This window comes from Akanthomyces muscarius (assembly GCF_028009165.1).
Source record: "Akanthomyces muscarius strain Ve6 chromosome Unknown contig_18, whole genome shotgun sequence".
Taxonomy (NCBI): Eukaryota; Fungi; Ascomycota; class Sordariomycetes; order Hypocreales; family Cordycipitaceae; genus Akanthomyces; species Akanthomyces muscarius.
In genome coordinates, this window is record NW_026611618.1 from 1,143,105 (window position 1) to 1,166,267 (window position 23,163).

Sequence of the window (23,163 nt, forward strand, 5' to 3'; positions counted from 1 at the left end):
TTGCTTCATTTGACTGGCAACAAATGAATTTAGTTACCTGGACAACCTTGACTTAGTACTGTGTGTTGTGTCAGTAGGGAACTATACTGCCGTAGAATAACTTCGTTTTCCTGACTAACATATCTCATCTGCATTGCTTTTAGTGTACCGTTCGAACAGTTCGACAACCCCCGGTTTGCGGAATGCCTTTGCCCTACTCATTGGCGTCTGTCCATCTTCTACGGGCCGGCAGGTATCTGCACCAGCTTCCAGCAGAGTCTTGGCGACTCCTGTGGTAATGTTGCCAGATGAAGCGTAGTAGAGCGCCGAGTGGCCCCGCGCGTCCCATGCCTCAACGTCAACAGTCGGCCACAGCGTCAGGACGCGCACCACCTCCAACGAACTGGCCTTGACTGCGTGGTGGAGGAGCATTGATCCTCCGCGCAATCTGTAGTTTGGGTCTGTTCCTTGCTCCAGAAGCTCCTGTACTGTCTTGCCATCATTATCTTCAACCGCCTGGTAGAGCGCCAGTGTCTGCCATGCCTCCGTTGGAATGGCCCTCTTCAGTCGATCCTGCACGAACCCCAGTAATTCTTCGTCGCCGCTGCCGGCTGCGAGCTTCAGCGCAGCGTCAGATACCGGGACGGCATCTCCTCTTATTTTCACAAACAGTTCTATCAACCTCAGTGCCCCCATCTTCCTCCCAATAGCAAACTCTACTACTTGCTCCGTGAGTTCAGCTTCTCCATCGCGCCAACAGAGCAGCCATTTCATTGTTTCTTCATCGAAATCGCAATTCCTCGCGCCAACTTTCAACATTTCTTCTGTAACATAGAAGCTCTCTCCCATGTGACGAGCCAACAGTTCGAAAATCTTGTGCTGCCTTGGTCCAATCCCCAGAGTCTTGATCTTCAGATGCCCTTCCACTCGGTCAATTGTAGACAAACGAACAAAAAGGCTGTCGTCTAGAAACATTGACCCCGACTTCAATGTGATGGCGACTTCATTTTCGCCATTGGACTCAAACACTCTCAAAAAAAGACCGCCCCTCTCTGTTAGAGACCCGACTGCCCCTGCCCCGTTTGCCATAACTGATTCATCGCTCCTGTAATCTCTCGGTCTCAGCTCTACCAATATCGCAAACTTGTGACCATCCAATCGCTCTCGGTTGAGATTCTCCAATGCAAATTCAACGCAGGCCCAATGCCCATGCATCAGAGCCCACCTCCATGGCTCTTGTCCATCAAATCTCACGTTCCAGTTTGCACCTTCCCTAATGAGAAGTTCCACGGTTTCTTCGTGATCGCTTGATAGAGCACAGTACAATGGAGTAATGCCGCTCTGTGCAGCTTCATTTACCATACCAGTCTTCGCCCCTTGAAGTAGAAATTTTATAGTTTCATTTTGACCCTCTTCTGCGGCAAAGTGAAGCGGACTGCGTCCATCTTCGTCTTTTGTATAGATGCTCACTCTGCGATCCTTCATCAATACCTCAATTGCCGCGACGGAGCCTCCAGATGCGGCGTGTGATAGAGGAGTTCGCCCAGACAGGTCCTTTGAGATTGGCAGGGCCTGATGGCTCAGCAATATTTTTATTATGTCGGTGTGCCCCTGTTCGGCAGCATAGCTCAGCGCGGTTCGGCCCAAACGATCGTGTGCATCAACATCGTGGCCCATTTCCAGGGTCGCCTTGACAACTTCTTGCCAGCCCTGTTGAGCTGCCCACGAAAGCACGGTACGGCCGCCCGCTCCCGCATCCAAACGCTCCACGCCTTTCTGGCTGAGTAGCCAGAGCGTTTGAACTCGGTCTTCGCCCGATATGGCGTCGATAATTTGCTGAGGCGGAGGTATATAATCACACATTTGTTTCATAGACAGCTCTAGGTATCGATCCATAACCTCGGAAGCCTCTACAAGAAGATCCGGCAGAGTTGCCCTTGTCTTTTGTATCCAATCGAGCCCATTACGCGCGAATGACTGCAACTTCTGTGTCGAAGAGTACATGTGCGGTCGGTATAGCTCCCCCAGCTCCAACATGATTGTGGCTAAGCTTGTATTTTCAGGGTGGTCCAGAGGGTCGTTTGTCATTTGGAGTGTAGTGTTCCAGGCCCATTGCAGAATTCTCTCTGCTTTTTCATATTCGTCCCCCCTTCTATAGTTCTCGGCAGTATTGATAATATGTGGCAGCTCTTCTTCGGCCAGCTGCAATTTGCCTCGGTTCCGAAGAGCTGAAACGATGATCGGATAAGCATCCTGCCTTGAACCAAGCCCGCTGCTTTCAAAGCAGTCGACAAGTTTGGATATCACATCATTCTGAAGAAAAAGACCCTCCCTTCCAAAGGAAATGCTCAATTTGCCCCCAACAGACTCAAGGGCTTCTGCGACACCACAAATGAATGAATGATAAACCTCGTGGGCGCAAAGGGTAGTGAGCGAGTGACGTATGCGAGTAGTCAAGGCAGATACTCCCGGACCGTTTGTGCTGTCTGGTTGTCTCAGAGCTTGCAACCCAGAAAATCGCAAAAGCTCGATGCCATCTCTCGTTTTGTCACATGGCCAGAAAATTGGATAGAGAGCACCTTCGGAGAGCTCCGACCATAGAGTAGCTGGGCTTCTGTGCATAGTTCGAGGCACTAACCCAAACTTCCTGTGTGACGTCAATACTGGAAAATCTTCCATCCAGAATTTCATTTCCGCCTCTATTTGTAGGAGACGCTCGGCATGCTCATCCACTGCCCAGATACGCTCAGCACATACTTCTGCGGCAGCTGAAACGATGTTTTCAAAACTGTCTGTTGTTTCTGTCAATGGATCAGATATCATTGACCACGCCGATAGGCCAATGACGGCCTCCAAGAAATTTTGTTCGATACGCCACGCGGAGAACTTATTCCCGTTTACTAGTGATCGTTCTAAAGACAGGTGTACCCAAGATTCTCGTGGTTGGTCGCCTGATCCCGGGCACCATGAGAGGTTGCTGGTCGACCAAGTAAAAGTTTGAGCCCGTTCCCAGGTCTTCTTTAGACTGGCGCGGGAAAATAGGACATGCGCACTTGCTTCAATAGCGCTCTTCAACTGAATCGCCGGAGATCGGCTTTTTACTAGCTCGTCGCCCCACGCATTCGACACTCCTGGTGATGGCAGCCGTGGTTTGCTCGTCAATTCTGCAAGTCGTGCACGACAGTAAAACAGCCGGACACCATGATGTGGGAGGAAGGAATCGTCCGGGCACTCATTCTGCTTCAACCACTCAACGTGTTTCGCTTTTACTTCCTCCTCGACCTTTGATGGTGCGGTCGAGGATAGCCCCGAATAGGTGATGGCACAAGCGGACTTCACGCCGCCGGCGCAAGACTCCGTCAGAAGAATTGATCCTCCGCCACTGCTTGATGGCACACTAGTCTCAGTAGTAGTCGTACTTGTGGATGTATTGTAATAAAAGGGTGTCGAAAGTCCATTTCCGCCATTGTTTCTGCTCCTTTCCATTTGCAGGACTAGCCAATCGAGCTCATAACCCTGCGCCTCGTCCGGACGATTGTACAGCAAGTTTTGCCCTCTTTTGAGCCGTTGTGTACGTAGCATCGAGCGTATGAGACTCATCGCCAAGATAGCACCAAGTTGGAACACGGAAACAGCCGAGTGCTGGGCACGCAGACTGACAAACTGCAAAATGAAGCCTACCATGGTCACGGCAACACTAACAGTTGTTGTTTTCGGATGGTCAGATTGCTGGGGGTCTTTCCATGATGTAATGTATTCCCTGCTGGGAAGTATCGCATCTTGAAACGAAAACGAATCAAGCGTCTGGTCCCCGACAACTTGATTTCCTGGCTGTACAACGTGCAGGGATGAGGGAGATTGTTTGCGTGTTTCCCTTTTGCGAAAAACCCGTTCTTTGGAGCTGACATCAATCAAGTGCGCACACCACCACATGCCAGAACATTGCAGCAGAGTTCCAAAGACCATCATCGGAAAAGCCCAAGGCGGAGCCTGAGTGTCATTCTTCTTCCAGCGCCACTTGTACGTTGCTAGAGCGCCAAACCACAAGACCGAGGCCTGGAGTACAAGTCCAGCAAATGCGGCCAGCCAATTGACGAGTTTGGGGTGCTTCTTTATTCCGTAATTGAGAGACAAATTGGGGTTGGGAGCAAACTTCATGGTGCGATCGCTTCCATTCTCAGCGTCTCCCCCCACAGCTGCGCCGTTTTCGGTCCACCCAGCGTCTCGTGCGACAGAGCTGCCAATATATTCTTGGAACGTGTAAATGCCACACTTTGCCGCTACATCGTCTTTGGCTCCGTCATGGCTGCCCAGCTTCTCGTAAAAGCTGGCGCCCCTAGGTTCATGGACCAGTTCCGCAATCTTGGGCCGCCCAAACACGCGCACAACAGCACCATTATGGTAGAGCTCACAGACGTCACGGCTGGTGGAGGAGCACAGTTCCGCCTCGGCGACGCCGCCTCCTTCCTGGGCGCGACCGATGAAAGCGCGCAGGGACGGGCCGCCGCAGACGCGAATGGCGGAGACGACAGCCGTGAGGATGCCCAAGGGCACCATGGCGAATATAAAGGTATCGAGCCTGGTGGTGGATTCGCTCAGGAATTGCTTGGTGACTTGTTCGCCAAAGAGGGCAAGGATGGGCGCGAGGTCAGAGGCGAGGTTGTTGGAGAAGTCGTCCCACCACTCTGCGTGGGCGAGCGCCACGAGGCACGGGAGAAGGCAATGAGGACGCATGATAACGACGGTCTCGCAAGATGCTCATTATGATGCGATGAGGTGAGGACTTTGTTGCAAAAGTCATGGCATACCCCCTGTCAATGGAGGCAGGCTAAACCTGCAGGTCCATTTTGCGCTGCATGATAGGATTGGGCGCGTAGCCCCGGTCATTGGAGGCCGAGCTGAGCCTGCAGGTCCATTTTACGCGCCGTGGTGAAATTCGGTGAGCAAAGAGGGACGAGGAACGCACGTCGATCGTCGCGGATAAATGCGCACTCATAAATGAATCGGGACAATTGTGAGGCAGTTGTTGAAGTGCGAGCAGTTGCCTCTCACTTGCTCGAATGAGTGGCGCAGCGGATACAATAAGAGGCGGGCTCGAAGAACGCAACATACCTTACACTTTTGTCGGTTGAATCTGCTCATTGCCCGTTCGCAAACTCTACATTTACTGCTTACGACACGGAGGGGCAGCCAGTATCGAGCTGCTTAGATAAAAACCCAAGGGCAGATATGGGTGGAACACAAGTCCGAAATTGAGCACCTTGTCAACTGTAGGGCGAGACCAAACAGAAAGGTTGTGACAACTATCCTCTGAAAGAAACTATAAATCCCTCTGGGCCCTCCTGTCCAGTGTTTTCTTGCACCCGCAGCTCCAGGCGGCGTGGCTAATCAGGCTGATCACACCTCGAGAGGTACCACATAGTAAACGCAACAGCAGCTTTGCCCCAGGAGCACAATGTCGAATACAAGATCGTGACCGCTACCGCTGTCTTAGTAGTTGAGGCAGCTTAAACAGCCCAGGCACTGGGATCTGAACTCCAGCGCTTTAAATCTGCGCATAGGGTGTCGATAATTTATAGCCTATGTAGTTCGCTGCTCATAGCGACATGGAAGGAGAGTCGATCAGTTGATTTGACGCCAGGTCCTGGCACAACAGCTATCAAGTATCATGATGGCCAAGCTCATTTTCGAGCGTTATCGTCGTCTTCCTCGACAGGGGCGCTTGTTGCTCATCTCTCGTCTTTCAGCTCGGAGTCAGTAGCCGGATCAAGGCTTATTTCGGCGGCATCACCATAGGAAGATTTGAAAAATGCTGTTCTTAGTCTGTTTATTATTCGCGGGCGCGGGCCGACAGCCGACGGTCCTCAATTCGGTAGCCAAAGATCGTGCTACTGCTTGTCCGTATCACACTTGGTAGGCCAAGAGAAGATGTCCCCATTAGGTGCTCAGCTGGACGAGCTCAAAAAGAAACATCTGCATGTTTGCACCGGTTCAAGGGGGTCGCGGCAGCAGCGCAGGGAGGATGCGATTGTTTTCAGAGAATATACAGCTGTAATTTTTGTTTTGTCTCCCTCTTCCATCGTACAAGTTGTTACAGTCTACGCACGCAGGGCTCATAATCTGGCCAGCAACTATGATACATTTTCTTCATCAATATGGGATCAAGAATCATTTCCACTGCGGCCCCCTCCCTCGCCTCTGGCGCGCTGCTCCTCCTCGAAGCGAGCCTGCTTGAAACGTTGTCGGGCAAGCATGCGGTCGTATTCAATCTTGAGCTCTTCGCGGTCGCGCGGCAGCTTGTTGCACTCTTCGGGTCGCGGCCAAAATTCGGGGACGGAGAAGCGGTTGTCAAGATTCGTGCCAAAGTAGTACATGATGCCAATCGGAAACATGACATACACGCCGAACTGGTGGTTTTGTCCAGGTCAGTGCTGATGAGCCAAGGGGCCGCGAGAGGCGGCGCAAGAGCTCAGTTCTTACCTTAAACACCTCCAAATTTAGACCAGCCATCTTGACGTATGAGCACTCGAGGTTTCTGGTGTAGTCGCCGGGGTAAGGTACTCGAGGTCGTGGGGATATTATTGCGCCAGAATGATGTCGAGCGGAAATGGCAGATCTCTTTCACGCCACTTCCGGAGCACTAAAATCAGAAGCCGCCCCGGAGCCAAGGGTCCACACAGCCAATACCATTCAACTGAATCAAATTCTCACAGGGGCGAAATCACTTGGTTTAATTTTAATGACTGAGAGCGCATTAAATAAATTAACAGGCTAATTCCCCTCCGGTTTGGGGGAGTCAAGGTCTATATCGTAATTCGTAAGGCAGGCCAGCTGCCTCGGGTCTTGCATGCAAGTCTTGTTGGAGCAGTGGTCCGGCATGACGCGCGCTACTAACGCTCTACAAGCTCCGTCCATGCATGGTAATATTTACAGATGGGCTGTTACATAGGCGTTTGTGCGACGCCATCACCGGCCACGTCCACTAGACTTGCGTCGGGGGCAGTCAGAAGCCATGTGACCAGGCTGGTGGCAGTTATAGCAGGTCATGGACTTGTTGCTGGGCGAGTTGCCGCTAGCCCCCGAGATGGACGTGATGTTGTTTAGTCGCACCTCTTTTTTCCTACGCTTATCGCGCAGTTCTTTAGCTTTCATCTCTGTGGCACTCGCGCGTGTGCGCGACTTGGAGCGCGATCTACTTTGGTCTCGCTGTGAGCCGCGTTCTTTGCGCTTTTTGGGATTCGAGTCCTCGCTATCGTCCGAGTCTTGTTCAGACTCGTCGCCAGATTCGTCGCCCCTTGGTTTTTGCGAGTCCTGGGCCTCTCGTTAGCAAGTGTTTAGCACAAAACCAGCTCGTTTGTTCTGGCATACCTCGCTCTTCGACTTGGGCTTATGTGTTGATGTGCGCCCGTGCGCTGCGACGTCTTCCCCGTCACCGCTGTCGTTTTCAGAGTCTATGTCACCATAGCCAACGTAGACAATCTTTCGTGGGGCCTTGGAAGCTTTTGTGATGGCTGGGTTCTCAAGTTTTGTGTTCAGCACCCAGTGTGTATCGCCAGTCGCATGCTGTAGAAGCGCCGCTTTGCGCGTAGCTTCCTGGGCTTGCATGGCGGCATCTACAGACACCTGGTCAAAGTCCATGCTGAGTCTACCTGCGGGCGATCCATGGTCAAGTTTTCTCTTCTTTGCAGAGCCCGTTTCCGACTCTGGAGAGGCTGCGGCAGAATTTGATGCGATTGCTCTTTGCATGAATTTCATCGTCAACAGCCTCGACGAAACTCCCTTTGGGGTTTCGGGCGCCATGGTTGCGGGAGGAGCCTCGGCAGCTCGCGTTGCGCAAGATTCGAATTCAAGAAGGAAAAAATGCGATAGAGCCTTTCGGTAGTGTATGTCGGGGAGCAGAATTGTTTTCGATTTTCCGGCTCAAATACTCGACTTCTTGCTTGTCTGTGGAAGATTGGCTGGCATCCTCGGACTTTTTTCTGGAGCTCTCTGGTAGCGGCGCGCCACGGAAATAGCTTTTTCCGCGATCTCTAATCCACTCACTCTAGTTCGTCAACCTGCTCTCGCCAGTGGAATCCAAAGCGAATCCGAGCTGGCAATCCAACGATCGGGCTCAATTGTGTCCTCGCTTCGTATCCAATCTTCACAACTATGGCCACGCCACAATTGAGAGCCCTTGGTGGCCTCGCGCGCAGCATGCGCGTCTCTCGCCGCGCCTTCAGCGTTTCCGCCCGCCAGCTCGAATCGACTGTCCCGACGACACGAGACGAGTTCAAGACGCCTACGAAGACCGGTGACTCCGCGCCCGTCGAAATCGGCCAGGCTCCCAACCGTGTGGAAGTCTGGTCCCGAAATCAGAAGCCGCGAGCCACTGCTATGACCGGCCCTCGATTCGAGCAGACCGACTTCGAAGTTCAGGTACGGTGCCTAGCGTGTTTACCCTTGACGGGATAGCTGGTCGGCAAAGCCTTGGGACTGAGAGACTAATTCCGATGCGCAGCCTCAACCTCTCTCTGCTATGGAGATGGTTCACAAGCAGCCTGTCCGATGGACGCACGACCGCGTTGTTGTCTGCGATGGCGGCGGCAGCGCCGCCCACGGTCACCCCAGGATTTTCATCAACACCGACAAGGCCGAGATTTCTACCTGCAACTACTGCGGCACACCTTTCGTGCGTGAAAAAATAAAGTCGAAAATTGGAGATGATGAGCTGACAATGCGCAGGCCAACGAGCACCACCGTAAGCACCTCGAAGCACTCCCCCAGACGTCCTACCCTTTGTCATAAACCACGCGCCGCATTGTTTTTAGAGGGGCGAGGAGTATGTTGATTAGCAAGACAAGAAATGCTTTGAGAGTTCTGTACCAGCTATTACACTAAGACCTAAATCCATTACATTTGTACATAATCGAATTGATTGCCCTGTAATGAACGTGAGGCTATAACCATCGTCGATCTTGTCTAATGTCCGCAGTAGCTTGGAAGGACACTTAACGTGCCAGTAATAACAGAATAGCCCAAATACTCTTGACTACTTACTACTTATCCCATTCTCGTTCCTGGGGAGTTTTGTTGCTCTTGCACCTGATTCTGCAAACTCTTTCCTCCAGGGTGGATATATCTTTCAAATAGAAGCAAACTTCCAGTCAACACTTTTTACGGCATATCACATTCCTCGCCAGAATTTGTTCAACAAAGTCGCGCCAAATGCCTGTGTGGCTGCATCTACCCTACCTCTGCGGTTCTGGCGAGGCACAGTCGCATAGGTAGGTGGCCCGACGGGGCCCACCAAAGCATTGCCACAGTAAGACGCAGAAGGTAGCCGTCTTGGTCTAGATTGGTGGTTTCCTGCTACTTCACACTGATAATTGCACAAATTCCTACAGGTCATCGGACTTAACTCGCCCTAGAAACCGCAGTCATCGTGAGAAGGACACGCTCAGAAGACAGGCGGTGCATTTTTAACCTCCCAACTGTCGCGTGTAACGGATGCCCCTCAAATTCGCCGAGCCATCGTTCACGAGGTAGAAGAATCCTTCCAACGCATGATAGGAGAGGTGTCACAGCGTCTGCAAAGCCCATCTCAAAATCGAACTGGCGTTGCTCACATTTTGCCCATTTCATAGCAGGCAAGCTGGCCTGCGAAAGCTTCTATGATGCCACAATCTACTAGCCATTCATACTCGCTCTCAACAACATTGCTTCTCGTCCTCGTGTTGACACTAGGACTGTTTCCTAATCTCTTCCATTCTATCTGGACGCTCCCTTTGTCGCTCCTACCGTTTGCCCGTACCCGCACCGGCACAGAAGGCGCCAGCATCTTGTCGTGGACCCAGAAGGAATTCAAACTACCCGCCCAGGCGCGCGGCTCCTATCTCATTACTGACGAGGTACTGAGATCAGTGCCCGAGATCAGGAAATATAAATCTGGCCTGCTCAGCCTCTTTATCAAACACACCAGCTGTGCGCTGAGCCTGAACGAAAATTGTAAGCGCCGAGCGCCGGTGGCCGATTCCCCAGTTCACATGGTATCATCGTGTTGACGAGCTTTCTTTATCCACAGTTGATAAAGATGTCAGGACTGACATGAGTAATGCTCTTGACCGCATCGTGCCTGCAGCTGACACGAAGGACGAGAGTCTCTACAAGCACAAGTAAGTGCTGCATCTTCTTCATGTACATATTTTTCTAATCGCCAGTAGTGCTGAGGGCTCGGATGACATGCCGGTAAGTTAATTTATTACTGGAGCCGCAACATCAGCAGACTCATTACCGTGATGTAGGCCCATATCAAATCTGCTCTCGTAGGAGCCAGTGTCACTATCCCCATCAAGGACGGTAAGCTAGTAGGTTACCACCGCAACTGAACAACTGCAGTAAAGTTGTGATACTGACTATTGAAAGCAAACCGGACAATGGCAAGGAATCTGGTTTTTGGAATTCCGCGCGTCTAAGCACGAACGTGATGTGATTGCCACCATCCAAGGCGAGAAGGCATGAAGGGCTTGCGATACTTTTTCAGCACGCCTGCGCGACAATTTGATGGAAAATGTTTATAGATGCGGCTTCAAATATGATAAACTGAAGAAATTTTTGTTTCCACCTCATCAACCACGGCTGTACTGTTGCAAATAAATCGACAAACCGCACACGGGCCGGCTTGCCTTGGAAATGACTAAAAATGAGTAACCCATACGCCCAACACCGTCGCCAATGAATTGAAAGGCATTAGTTAATTCCGTTCTCCTCCTTTATCTCCTTCATGTCTGTGTCGTCGCCGACGAGTACCTTTGTCTTGGGGCGCTCTTCTCCAGCCTTAGAACCGTCGCCGGGCGTCACCTTGACAACCTTGCCGTCCTCGTCAACGAATTCAAAGTTATAACGGCTCAAGATATGCGGGATCGCAGAAAGTTGAGGCCCGTATCGGCCGCTGTTTTCGTAAAGCTCGAACAGAGGCACGGCGAGCAGTTTCATGTTCTTGGGGACGCTGAGCACTTCTGTGTAGATTGTTAGCAAACGCGAGACTGGAGTCGACCATAGCATACGGATCCAGACGTACTGTTCTTGGGCAGGTGAATGAGGTAGATCTTTTTGCACTCCTTGGGGCGAGTGACGTGTGCAGGCACAAAAGGGTACATGAAGGTCTCAAAGTTGGGCCGCCACCATTGCGACAGACACTCGCCAATCTCCCACTCCCCGTCCTTCTCGTCCTCTCCGAGGCGGCCAACAGGTGCTAGGCGCTCGTCGAGACGCGCCTTGAATCCGTCAATCTCGTCGTGTTCTGGCCGCAGATAGTCGCCGGGAAGCTTGAAAAAAGCGTTTGCGATCTGCAGCATCAGAATGTGTGGCTGGTTGTGCTCGTGGCACACCAGAATACCCTCGCACGTGCGGCGCATGCCATGCTCGGCATAGTGCTCCTCAAGGCGCTTTAATCGTGCAATCACGGAAGGATCTTCTTCGGGCTGTGTCTCCTTGACGCCAAACGTGTAGTTCGAGAACGGGTAGACCCTCACCTTGGGCGGCTGGTTCGCGTTGAAATCGAGGGGCAGAACGGGGGGATTGCCCGACTGCAGGGTGTCCGCCGGTATCGTCGACATGGCTGGCAGATGAACTAAAGGTGTTCAAATAATATGCTGTCAGAATGTAATGCAGATTCCTCCCAAGATCTGCCGAGCTGCAGCTGTAAAAAGATGGTGCTGCTGTTGGAGGTACAAGAAAGTGGTAGCGGCTGGGCAGCAGGGCGCGCCAGCGCAAGCTCTGCTCCCAAAGTGGTAAGCGGTGGGTCACTGGTTAACAGTTTGTGCAACGAGGAGCGGAAGCTGTCATGGTCAAAGTTGGAGGCAATAGTGGTAAGGGAAAATGCAGCTAAATAGCTTCTTCCAGACTTGAAGCCAACGTGAATTGAACACGATTTCTATTTATGCTGTTGGAGGCATATTCTCACGATAGTTTCGACGCTGTACTAGGTGGTGCTTGGAGATGTTTGGAGATGGTTACCGCTCGCCTCATCGCGAAACACGATAACACTGAAATAGTAGTTCCTCGTCGAGCTACTACGATTGTGTAAGTCTCAGATTTGAAAGTGTGATTCACGTGATGAACAGTGTATCAGCTTGGCAGCTGTCAATGGGCTACACCAGGGCGAAAAACAGCGTCACTTCGGGCCAGCTATTGAAAGCCACAGATTTACTAATGCTTGCCGTACTACCTAATCTGTTCTGTTTCACGGTTACCGCAGATGTCAGTGCAATCGTGGGCTGCAACATACCCCAACACGGCCCAAGTCAGGCCGTATTGACCGCCACCTGGGCAACTATGACCCCTCCTCCTGGGGCTGTAAGAGAATAGTGAGCATGAGACAATAGTGACGTGCCAAGTAGCGCAAACTGGTTTAACTGAGCAAGTCGCCAAGATCAGCAGCCAATTGAATAGGAGAACTCATGACCCCGGAAAAATAGAGCCCAGAAAGATGGAAAATGCAAGCATATACCTCCGCCTTGGCAGGCCCTGGCGATCCACGTGACGCTGTGGGATAGCCAGCCAGCATTGGCAAATCGCAAAATAGCAGCCACCCGTAATCAAGAATCCACGACAGTGGAATCGCTTGCATGCATTGTCCAACTCGTACCTCCAGTTCAAGGCGATCCTGCCCCAGCCTTGAATGCATCTGCCTGGCACTGCCCTGCGTCATGCCCCCGCTGGAAACGCGCATAGCCATTCATCCGTTTAGTGTAGCCCGTCTTGCCCGTTAACAGCCATGGACGCGGCCAGCCTGCACGACGGTCTCCGCACCAAGCTCAACCATCTCGAGGCCAAGCTGGAGCTGTACCGCCAGGACTTGTTGAGCGAGTTTCACCAACACTATCACGAGCTGACGCACAACGCATCTCCGTCTGCCGTGGCCAACATTCAAGACAGCCTTTCAAGCATTTTTTACGATTATAAGGGACTTCGTCCGTGCCTCCCACAGCATCCGCCCACGCCGGCAGCTCCAGCACCAGCGTCTCAGTCCGCTGGCGCGCCAGCTGAGTCACCTCCGCCACAAGTCAACGATAGCCCCGAGACGGCGACCACACCCCAAACTCTATTGCTAGCGCCGCTGCCTGCCGACTCCGGTAACTCAGACGCTCCTGGCAGCCCACGCGACCGTGATCACGAGCTGCAGGGTCTTTTCACGCCGAGCTATCTACCGCTCCTAGTAGCTTCTCCCATACCTGCGCACGACACACCTATTTCACCCACAGACACAATCGGGACTGCTGTTACCACCTCGCAGCAATCCTCTGTCGCGGCCGACAGCCCAAAAAGCGCCGAGACCGGGCGGTTGCCTGCGACTGAGAGCAGCATCGACAACAGCACGCCAAACACCAGCATGGGCCATCCTGCCGAGGAAGACCGGTTTCCCGGTCGGTTAACGACAGCATCCCGGCGTCGGCCGAGCGAAAGTGAGGCGGCTGAAGCTGCGACGGCCGACGACGGAAATTCGTCAGCGTCATCTGACAAGGGCGACAACAAGGCTCCCCGTAGTGCCCTGCGACGCTCCTCCAGCATATATAAATCGCCCCAGAGCCCTAGGCGTGTCCGGTTCGAATTTATGGGTGCTGAATTTCTGCCCACTGCGTCTCCGCAGCCCAGCGATACCATGATGCCAAGGTCATCATCACCGATGTGGGAGGGCGAAAACGTCACAGTGGACTCGGTCCTAGGAGACGATGATTCCGATGACGACCTCGGGCCGCCGCCCAAGAAGATTTCTTCGTCCGATGCTCTCCGCGCCCTGTCAAGAGAACCTCTGGAAGAGGGCACTGTATGGACTGTGGTGAATCCCGACTCGGACAACGCCGTCACGCATAAGATGCAGCAAGTAGACTTGGACAAGTCGCCAGCGAAACCGGCGACTGGATTGCAGCAGATTCAACAACAGCCCAGCAACAATCGGCAGGCAGTAGATGATGACGCCTTGGACATGAAGAAGATGAGAGCTGCAACACCTGCACCCGTCAGCAAACCATCAGCCAGCACAAGCAAGGCAACGCCAAAAAATAAAACGTCTCTCAATGATTCAGATATCCGCGACGATGACGACGACATGTTTCAGTTCGAAGACGAAGGTGGCAAGACCGCGTCACAACAACGACCACCCGCGTCCGAGGTTGAAGACGAGCCGAGCGATGATGAAAACGACAGGACAACGTCCGCTTCCGATAAAGGGCTCAGCTCATTGCGCTCGCCAACCACCGTCCCTCCAGCCTCTGTGCCGGCAGCCAAGCCAGAGCCTGCAGAGCCTACCACGCCCACCACAACACGCTTCCACGTCGGTTCAGTAGGCTCATACAAGGGTCGCTCCATCATCATGCCAGTGGTCAAAAATCCGGAAGTCCACGCCAAAGCCGCCTCAATTGGTAACTTCAACTCGTTTGTCGGCGGCCTCGACGGCACAAGTGGCATGGACCCCGCCGATCTGAGCAGCTACAGAGCAAGTGTGCGAGATCGGGATGGCTTCACCGGGACGCCGCGAAGCTTTACTGAGCGGTTAATGATGGAGGACATGGAAGCTGAGAGACTGCAAGAGGAAGCGAGTCAACAACAACAATAGAGATGGGTCGAAAAGACTTGGAAGTCGCCGAGGAACTGGCTTATATTTGAATTTTTTGGCAAGTACCACACGTTATATATACTGGCTACGTCATGAGGGAATCTGGAATTTGGTTTTAGTACGAACCTGGCTGTGAGGACTGGTCGCGTACAGGCGTTGGGGCTTTTCGGTAGGGGTCGGTGCATACACGAACATGGGAATAAAGTGCGGGACCGGAAGGAATATAAAAAAGAAAACAAACAGGGAGCTCCTGATGAGCTGGGGCACATGGACATTGGTGTTGCGCAGGGTACAAGTGTCTGCTGAAAAGTGTCTGGAAATCCCGGCTCGGTCATATAGCTTGAACAATAATACGGTACTAGAGATATCCAACCAACTATGAGTACATTCGCAAGAATCAAGATTTGTAATATCGACCTAGTAAGTATCCGCAAAAGGGTCTGGTCTTGCAGCGTAGGGTCACGGTGGTGACTTGCAAGCCTGCAAGCGTATAAGCTCACCGTAATGGGCTGCGTGAAGATGGGCCGGGTAGATTGAACCTTCACGATGATCGTTTGCAACAATATCATAACTCCATAATTGATAAAAACAGTTCTCCCCAAACATTCTCTTGAACACAAAACACTGGAAGATAATGTATCAATATTATGGCGTCGTGAATTGGGTTTCGGCATATGCCAGTCAACTTTGAACATGTTGCCGGGTAAGGCTTCCCGGGTAAGGCTTCCGCTGCCAAAGCCGAGATGACTTCCCCAGCCGGCCGGCCCAAAAATCGCACGTGGCGAACATCGATTGACTTGCCTCCTATCGGACACAAGAATAACGTTGCACTGGGATTCTATCATCCGAGACTCTTCCCCAGTAATAAACCCAGTCCGGGGTTATTGGGCCGACATGCATCGCGAGTGTAACGGTGACATTATAGTCCCCCCCCAGTCAGGTCTACACCGACTGGTGCGCACATGGGGCTGGGTCGCAGCCAGCACAGACGTCAATTTATTAAGATGACTGTCGCAACTAAGAAAACTTACTTATTATTCTTCCCACTTCAGCTTTGTTGGAACACGGACGAAGCCGGTGCTGGCAGAGAACAACGGCCTGCTGCGACCTCAAGCTCGGCGAGTAGCGCACAGTGCCATAAGTAGTCATATACAGGAACCGGTTGAAGACCCTTTGCTCGTGGATATCAGTTTGCCGACGGCTATAGGCATCCACAGGGTAGACACCGGAAGGTCTGTGGAAGGGCGGGAGTTAAAAAAAAAAGCCCTGCAAATCTTTTGCTACACCGATATATTAACCCTGTCTCTACTGTCCGCATCGCCAGCCTGCCGCCGCCACTCTACATGGGTGTGGGAGTGGCCATCACATTTTACTACAGCTTGAACTCTGACACGTCGCTAACTTACTAAATAGCTGTGCATACCGACTCTCGGCATTTGGTAAACACTGTTCTCTTTCTGCCCTGAATCTGATGCACACATTTTTCGGTGCTTTTTCTGTCGTGCGCATGACGACACGCCAGCCACTTTCGTACACACTTCATGCTCTCAACCGATCTGCTGGTAAACCCTTTTAGCTGTCGCACGCCTGAGAAACGGCCGATTTGGGTCATTTATCTAGAATCGATCTGTGTTTGCGAAATCGTGTCCACTTGTAGCTCTCGATCGCAGTTTCAATGCCGCTTTGGTGTGCAGGGGGTGATGTATAACGCGTGGATGACGTAGTAGAGTCTGAGCTATGGGCTGATTATATAACGACGACAAGTAAAGAGAAAAGCCAAAATTGAAAGGGTGATTGAAACGAACTACACGCTACGCAATAAACTCAACAACAAGAAAATTACCGTCAATATGAAGGATAATCAGGAGGTTATTGAAGATTTCAATGAGCTCGTCAACATGACGGCGTCGGAGCTAGAGGCATGGCTCAAGTCTAAAGACTCTGGCGAAGCTGGCTGGTCCAAGGACGACGAGAGTGGTGAAACCGTCGGCCACGAAAGCGGTCGCAAAATCACGGAAATTTTGAAATCCAATCCAAACAAAGATCCCAAAAAGTACAACGACGACCAGATTAGCCACATGAGAAAAGTGGTGGCTTACTGCAAGCGTCACTTGGCTCAAGAAGAGCAAAGTCTGAAGAACAAGTCGGAGAGCGAGGCGAAAAAGACGAAATCGTACATTTCGCTCAAGAACTGGGGCCACGACCCCCTGAAGAAGGGCGACGACAACAAGAAATCAAACAAGGAAAGCAAGGGCGACGACAAGGAGGAGCCAGAAACCAAAGAGGAGGAGGAGGAGGAGACTGAGGCGGGCGACAAGCGAAAGCGAAAGGACAAGGGCGCCGCACCAGAACCCAAGAAGCATCGAACCCGTTCCAGTGAGTTATACAATATTCAAAACATATATAAGTGAGCATTCATTGACAGTTAAACTCTCACAGGTTCCAAGGATGCAAAACCGTCCTCCAAGGAGGAGGAGGAGGAGGAGGAGGCTGCCGACGAAACCGAAAGCGACGATGAAGCGCAAGAGAGCAACAAGTCCAAGTCCAAGTCCAAGAATGCACCGAAGCCCGGTGAGACGGTGAGCTGGAACTGGGGCAATGGGCAGCCCAAGGGTAAGGTCTTGGACGTCAAAGAGGACAAGTACGTTCTGCCGCAATTCAACTCGGCTGGTATTGGAAAATGCTGACAGCAATAGGGCCACGATTACTACCAAAAGAGGCAACAAGGTCTCGCGTGATGGCGATAGTGAGGATCCAGCTGTCATTCTAGACACTGGGAAGAGCAAAGCGATCAAGTCGGCTCATGAGCTCAATTGATGACATTATTGGGTGCGAAAACGGTTGTTTTCTGTATTTGTGAGGTTTTGTTTTCCTTTTCCTATAGAGTAATATGTATCAAACGGGAGTTTTTGCTACAGTTGTTTCATTATACCTTTTTGCGAAATATCGTGCTCAGTCCATAAAAGTGGCGTCGGCGGACACACCGGCTATTACATGGGCAGATGAAGCATCCAACGGGCCACATCAACGACCGCCCGGCCATCGTTCTACGGTCCTACAAAGGGTAATGATGTCACAAGGAGTTGCTGGGATGTTTGTGTGTGCATTTGGCGGAGGACTAGGCGTCACCTATTCGGTTTGGAAGCGAGAATGCTCGCTTGGTGTGGAGTGCTCCGTATCCATGGAGCCTAGGCGAATTCCCCAGACAGTGCCCGAGCAGCGATAAGCCACAGGATGCAAAGGACAGCTGGTCTGATTGGAGCGAATTGCACTGTCGCTAATAGGGGACAGAGTTTCCGATTCCGAATTATCATTACACTATTCCTGTGGAATTTGCCTTTGTGCACAGTCGGCTAACTCCGCAGTCACCCATGGACAGACGGGACAGACGGGGCCCATTGCTCTGGAACCCGAAAGTCGACGGCCAGCCTTCTGCGGGTGCTTTGTCTATTTATTTATTGCTTTGGGTGTGGTAGAGAAGGGCAGAAGAATGGTGCCGCCTGCGACAGTGTCTGACATGTAGAACGGGAGCGATGCTAGGCTGAGTTACCGACACGCTGGGCAGGCAAGGCCCGCGACGGAGAACGGATGAGGAGTGCCGCAGAGGGCCGTCCGTCCGTCCGTGGCTGCAGACGGATAGAAGCCGAAGAATCCAGGGTTGCCCTGTTTTTAGAAGGCGCGCGTGGGATGCAAGGGCGCTGCGCTGCACGAGGCAACTCTGATTGTTGAGATGCCGTGCGGAGTTGCATGGTAGGTAGTATCTGTGGAGGACGAGGACGCCGAGTCAGTCATCAACGAACGGGCATCGTGCTGCGTCGCGCAAATTTCAATGAATTCAGCCCAACCAGGGCACCCCCGACACCGACAGACAGGTTGACAGGGGTGACACGGCAGGGGTCGATGCTTGGGCCAGCCAGATCTGCCCAGCCCTTTTTTCGCTGTCTGCTCCCTCAGACTGACCACATCTCTGGGCCAATCAAACGCCACTACACAATAGTCTGCACCAAGGGTATAGTTACTCTACTCCGTACTACGTACTTGAGTATAGAGAGGGCGGATCTGCCACACAGACCCATCGCCGTCTGCAGCCTCTGCAGCCGCGTGGAGCCCCTGCAGCTGTGCCAGTACACTAAACTTACCGTCGGTCGGCACGAGCTGACTGTAACAAGCAGCATACCTATGTAGATGCTAGGTAATAAGTGCAATCACAGGGCCAATGGGCACATGCAAGCTTGTACACGCCGGAACAGCAGACAAGAAGCCGGTCGATCAGTCTGACGGCGCAGCATGGTCCGCAGCCATTCATTGCCACTTGCGGCGCACCGGAGCGCCAGACCAGTGACCAGCTGCCCCGGAATGCAGCGGTCCACTCGCTGTAGACCCGCTGTAGAGTTTTCTCTGGGTGCGTTGCATGGTGAGCGCGCTCGTTTGGCTTTTCTGCCTGCCCTTCAAGGGCCAGCAAGCCAGCCAAAGTACCTACCTACCTACTAAGGCAAGTAGGTAGGTACCCCAATGAGCTGCTGCCCGGAGTCAGTCAATTACCTAGGTACTGCCAGTCCACCCAAACTGGTACTGTTACGTCCTTCCTCCACCGGCCGCAGGCCCATCTTGCCAGAACCCCGAACAAAAAGCTGGGCCGCTTTAAGTCGTCGCATATCCCCCACGGCGCGAACATTCTTGAGCTTTCTCCCCATCAATGGTCCGCGGTGTCGTCTCTCCTCTACGCCGCCTGTTTCCCCATCTGCCGTTGCTCCCTCACCGTCGTCCAGCAATACGCGCCTCTAGAACTGCCCGTTGCTGCCTTTACACCATGGCCCCTTCAGCCGTGCCGGACCGGGCGTCCGCTCTTGGCCGCCAGGCTTCGGTTACCCTCCTGACCGACCGTCTCGAGAAGCCCTCGCTAGACGACAGGCAGTATCGCGTCGTCCGCCTCGAAAATGGGCTCGAGGCCCTGCTCGTTCACGATCCAGAGACCGACAAAGCCAGTGCTGCGCTTGACGTCAATGTCGGTAGTTTCTCCGACGAAGACGGCATGCCTGGCATGGCCCACGCTGTCGAGCATGTGAGTTACCAGATGGGCAATTGATCTGCCAAAATCCTCCCCCCAAAATGACAGTGTGCTTATCTTTCTCTGTGCTCAAGCTCCTCTTCATGGGTACCAAAAAGTTTCCCGTCGAAAACGAGTACAGCCAATACCTGTCATCCAACGGTGGCAGCTCCAATGCCTACACGGCCGGCACCTCGACAAATTACTACTTCGACATTGACGCCAAGCCCGCCAACGAAGAGGAGCCTACGGAAATAAACCCATCGCCGCTTCTCGGCGCACTGGACCGCTTTGCGCAGTTCTTCATCGAGCCGCTCTTCCTGTCCACCACCCTCGACAGGGAGCTGAAAGCGGTCGACTCGGAGAACAAGAAGAATCTGCAGAGCGACGCCTGGCGCCTCCAGCAACTGGACAAATCGCTATCAAACCCCAAGCATCCGTACTGTCACTTTTCTACAGGCAACTTTGAGGTTCTAAAGACGCTCCCCGAGTCGCAGGGCATCAATGTCCGCGACAAGTTCATCGAGTTCCACGCCAAGCATTACTCTGCCAATCGGATGAAGCTCGTGATTCTGGGTCGTGAATCGCTCGACGTCTTGCAGAAATGGACCGTGCAACTCTTCTCGGCCGTTGTCAACAAGAGCCTGCCGCAGAATAGATGGTCCGACGAGGTCCCATTCACACCGAGCGACATTGGCATCCAGTGGTTCGCAAAGCCGGTCATGGACACGAGAGAGCTGAACTTGACATTTCCCTTCATTGACGAGGAGGAGCTATATGAATCACAGCCAAGCAGATACATTTCGCATCTAATTGGCCATGAAGGACCAGGAAGTATCATGTCGTACATCAAGAGCAAAGGCTGGGCTAATGGCTTGTCCGCTGGCGGATACTCCCTTTGCCCTGGCACTCCCGGCATCTTTGATGTGCAAATAAGATTGACAGAAGAGGTACGTTTCTTTCCCGTTTTCTTGGCTTAATTTTAGTAACAAAATTGCCAACTTCAATAGGGCCTCAAAAATTACCCTGAAATCGCCAAAATCTTCTTTCAGTACGTGTCACTGCTTCGTCAGTCGCCTCCGCAAGAGTGGATATTCCAAGAGCAAAAAGGAATGGCCGATGTCAACTTCAAGTTCCGGCAAAAAACACCTGCTAGTCGATTCACAAGCAAAGTCAGCTCCGTCATGCAGAAGCCCCTGCCGCGCGAATGGCTGCTGAGCGGCCACAGCCGTCTACGACGCTTTGACGCAGGTTTAATAACAAAATGCCTGGACCTACTCCGTCCGGAAGCACTGCGCCTGAATGTTGTTTCTCGCAAGTTTCCGGGCAAATGGGACAAGAAGGAGAAGTGGTACGGCACAGAGTATACCGCTGGCAGGATTCCTGATGACCTCATGGCTGAACTGAAGAAGGCCGCTTCGATTTCGGCGGCTGAGAGGCTGTCAGAGCTTCACCTTCCGCACAAAAACCAGTTCATCCCCAACAAGCTTGAAGTGGAAAAGAAGGAAGTGGCAGAAGCGGCCACCTCGCCTCGGCTCTTGCGCAATGACCAACTGGCGCGAACCTGGTGGAAGAAGGACGACACATTCTGGGTACCCAAGGCCAATGTCACTGTCAGCCTGAAGAATCCTATTATACACGCTACGGCTGAGAATAGTGTCAAAGCTCGGCTCTTTGCAGAGCTGGTCCGCGATGCTTTGGAGGAGTACTCCTACGATGCTGAGCTCGCGGGGCTACAGTACACTGTCTCGATTGATTCGCGTGGGCTTTTCCTGGACGTCTCGGGCTATAATGATAAGCTCCCCGTCTTGCTAGAGCAGGTTGCGGTTACAATGCGAGACATTGAGATCAAGGCAGATCGATTTGACATTGTAAAGGAGCGGCTGACGCGCGGTTATGACAACTGGCAACTTCAGTCATCATACCAGCAAGTCGGCGACTACATGACATGGCTCCACGCTGAGTGCGACTATGTCGTTGAAGAGGCAGCTGCTGAACTCCCGGCCATCACCATTGATGCCGTGCGTAGCTTCCAGAAGCAGATGCTTGCGCAGCTTTACATTGAGGTTTATGTTCACGGAAACATGTACAAAGGAGATGCCATCAAAGTAACAGATCTTTTGGTATCGTCCTTCAGATCAAGAATACTGCCTCCTAACCAGTGGCCCATTATTCGGTCGCTCATCATCCCGCCTGGTTCTAACCTCGTATATCACAAGACACTGAAGGATCCGGCCAACGTCAACCACTGCATCGAAACTACGTTCTACATTGGCGATCGTGGTGATCGCAAGACTCGCGCACGAAGTTTGCTCGCTGACCAGTTGATCCACGAACCTGCTTTTGATCAGCTACGCACAAAAGAGCAGCTCGGTTACATTGTGTTTGCTGGCATGCGCAGCTTTTCAACCACTTGTGGCTTGCGATTCCTGCTTCAGTCTGAGAGGGAGCCGGAGTACCTGGACCGCCGTGTGGAGGCGTTCTTGATCCAGTTCGGCCTGACTCTGGACAAGATGCCCGACTCCGAATTCGAGAGCCACAAGAGGAGCCTGATCAACAAGAGGCTGGAAAAGCTCAGAAATCTAGACCAGGAGTCGTCAAGGCACTGGGCCCAAATATCCAAGGAATATTACGACTTTGAGCAAGGTAAGTGGTAGCCATGTTGCTCGTGCACGCTGGAGTCTTGACTAACCTGTTTCAACAGCTCAATTGGATGCCGCAGAAGTGAAGCTCGTCACCAAGGCAGAAATGATTGATTTTTACAACAAGCACTTCCATCCTTCCTCGAACAGCCGAGCTCGTATTTCCGTGCACCTCCACGCGCGGGGTGCTGTTGAGCGCGACAGCAAAGTTGTTGCTGCACTTGACCAAGCCGGGTTCGCGGATGTGCCAGAGCAGGACCGCAAGAGCCTGGACCTGGTCAAGGCTCATCTGCAGGCGAAGCACAAGCCTTCCAACACAGACCTAGAGAGCGTCATCGCCTCGATCAAAGAACTCGGTCTGGTGCAAACGGCCCACCCCGAGGACGATGCCGAGGCAATCGCCAGCGGCGGGCAGTGTGCGGTCGATACCGCGCAAGAGATTGAGGATGTCCGCCTGTACAAGTCGGGTCTGCTGGCAAGCTCGGGGGCGCGCCCGGTAAAGCACCTGTCGGAATTCGAAGACACGGACTCGAAGCTATGACGGGAAATGAAAGGGAAATGAGAGAGACACCAAAGACAAAAAACGGGACTAGAAGGGGAAGTTTTGCGGTGTGCCGAGGGCGACCTTGACGCGACCACATATAGAACTGATTATACGAATTTTCACGCGAATGCTTTGGGGGATTTTGGATGCATGGGGAAGACTGTCTCTTATTTGCATCATTTATGTAGAGATGTAGACTCAATACTTTTTCGCGGTCTGCTGCGGCGTGATCTTGCTGGCGTGCGATGTCAGGTGCAAGTGACATGTACAGGACCGTGCTTGTTATCGACGGTGGACTTGTCCGTTACTACAGCGGCCAAGCTAAAATTAGAAAGCACACCGTTGTTTGATCGAG

General features: G+C 52.5%; 10 protein-coding genes across 10 annotated transcripts; 5 read left to right on the plus strand and 5 right to left on the minus strand.

The window, feature by feature from the left end:
• Window positions 1–29: 29 nt before the first annotated feature.
• Window positions 30–1,983, minus strand: LMH87_008832 (uncharacterized protein; the record flags this gene model as incomplete). The annotated part of the gene is made up of 2 exons (XM_056202069.1): window positions 30–58; window positions 120–1,983. The coding sequence occupies 2 exons, from the start codon at window positions 1,981–1,983 to the stop codon at window positions 30–32; spliced, it is 1,893 nt and encodes a 630-aa protein (XP_056056667.1).
• A 1,682-nt stretch (window positions 1,984–3,665) lies between these two features.
• On the minus strand, window positions 3,666–4,713 carry LMH87_008833 (uncharacterized protein; the record flags this gene model as incomplete). The annotated part of the gene is made up of 2 exons (XM_056202070.1): window positions 3,666–3,676; window positions 3,903–4,713. The coding sequence occupies 2 exons, from the start codon at window positions 4,711–4,713 to the stop codon at window positions 3,666–3,668; spliced, it is 822 nt and encodes a 273-aa protein (XP_056056668.1).
• Window positions 4,714–6,140: 1,427 nt separating this feature from the next.
• LMH87_008834 (uncharacterized protein) lies at window positions 6,141–6,489 on the minus strand (the record flags this gene model as incomplete). The annotated part of the gene is made up of 2 exons (XM_056202071.1): window positions 6,141–6,386; window positions 6,460–6,489. The coding sequence occupies 2 exons, from the start codon at window positions 6,487–6,489 to the stop codon at window positions 6,141–6,143; spliced, it is 276 nt and encodes a 91-aa protein (XP_056056669.1).
• Window positions 6,490–6,945: 456 nt separating this feature from the next.
• LMH87_008835 (uncharacterized protein) lies at window positions 6,946–7,617 on the minus strand (the record flags this gene model as incomplete). The annotated part of the gene is made up of 2 exons (XM_056202072.1): window positions 6,946–7,290; window positions 7,348–7,617. The coding sequence occupies 2 exons, from the start codon at window positions 7,615–7,617 to the stop codon at window positions 6,946–6,948; spliced, it is 615 nt and encodes a 204-aa protein (XP_056056670.1).
• Window positions 7,618–8,130: 513 nt separating this feature from the next.
• Window positions 8,131–8,766, plus strand: LMH87_008836 (uncharacterized protein; the record flags this gene model as incomplete). Its single annotated transcript, XM_056202073.1, has 3 exons — window positions 8,131–8,397; window positions 8,480–8,650; window positions 8,704–8,766. The coding sequence occupies 3 exons, from the start codon at window positions 8,131–8,133 to the stop codon at window positions 8,764–8,766; spliced, it is 501 nt and encodes a 166-aa protein (XP_056056671.1).
• An 866-nt stretch (window positions 8,767–9,632) lies between these two features.
• LMH87_008837 (uncharacterized protein) lies at window positions 9,633–10,479 on the plus strand (the record flags this gene model as incomplete). The annotated part of the gene is made up of 5 exons (XM_056202074.1): window positions 9,633–9,966; window positions 10,043–10,133; window positions 10,182–10,206; window positions 10,263–10,325; window positions 10,384–10,479. 5 exons carry the CDS (start codon window positions 9,633–9,635, stop codon window positions 10,477–10,479), a joined length of 609 nt encoding a protein of 202 aa, XP_056056672.1.
• A 228-nt stretch (window positions 10,480–10,707) lies between these two features.
• LMH87_008838 (uncharacterized protein) lies at window positions 10,708–11,576 on the minus strand (the record flags this gene model as incomplete). The annotated part of the gene is made up of 2 exons (XM_056202075.1): window positions 10,708–10,976; window positions 11,039–11,576. The coding sequence occupies 2 exons, from the start codon at window positions 11,574–11,576 to the stop codon at window positions 10,708–10,710; spliced, it is 807 nt and encodes a 268-aa protein (XP_056056673.1).
• Window positions 11,577–12,736: 1,160 nt separating this feature from the next.
• LMH87_008839 (uncharacterized protein) lies at window positions 12,737–14,575 on the plus strand (the record flags this gene model as incomplete). The annotated part of the gene is made up of 1 exon (XM_056202076.1): window positions 12,737–14,575. One exon carries the CDS (start codon window positions 12,737–12,739, stop codon window positions 14,573–14,575), a length of 1,839 nt encoding a protein of 612 aa, XP_056056674.1.
• A 1,850-nt stretch (window positions 14,576–16,425) lies between these two features.
• LMH87_008840 (uncharacterized protein) lies at window positions 16,426–17,392 on the plus strand (the record flags this gene model as incomplete). Its single annotated transcript, XM_056202077.1, has 3 exons — window positions 16,426–16,951; window positions 17,015–17,216; window positions 17,272–17,392. 3 exons carry the CDS (start codon window positions 16,426–16,428, stop codon window positions 17,390–17,392), a joined length of 849 nt encoding a protein of 282 aa, XP_056056675.1.
• A 1,993-nt stretch (window positions 17,393–19,385) lies between these two features.
• Window positions 19,386–22,805, plus strand: LMH87_008841 (uncharacterized protein; the record flags this gene model as incomplete). Its single annotated transcript, XM_056202078.1, has 4 exons — window positions 19,386–19,637; window positions 19,718–20,572; window positions 20,633–22,268; window positions 22,327–22,805. 4 exons carry the CDS (start codon window positions 19,386–19,388, stop codon window positions 22,803–22,805), a joined length of 3,222 nt encoding a protein of 1,073 aa, XP_056056676.1.
• Window positions 22,806–23,163: the final 358 nt, after the last annotated feature.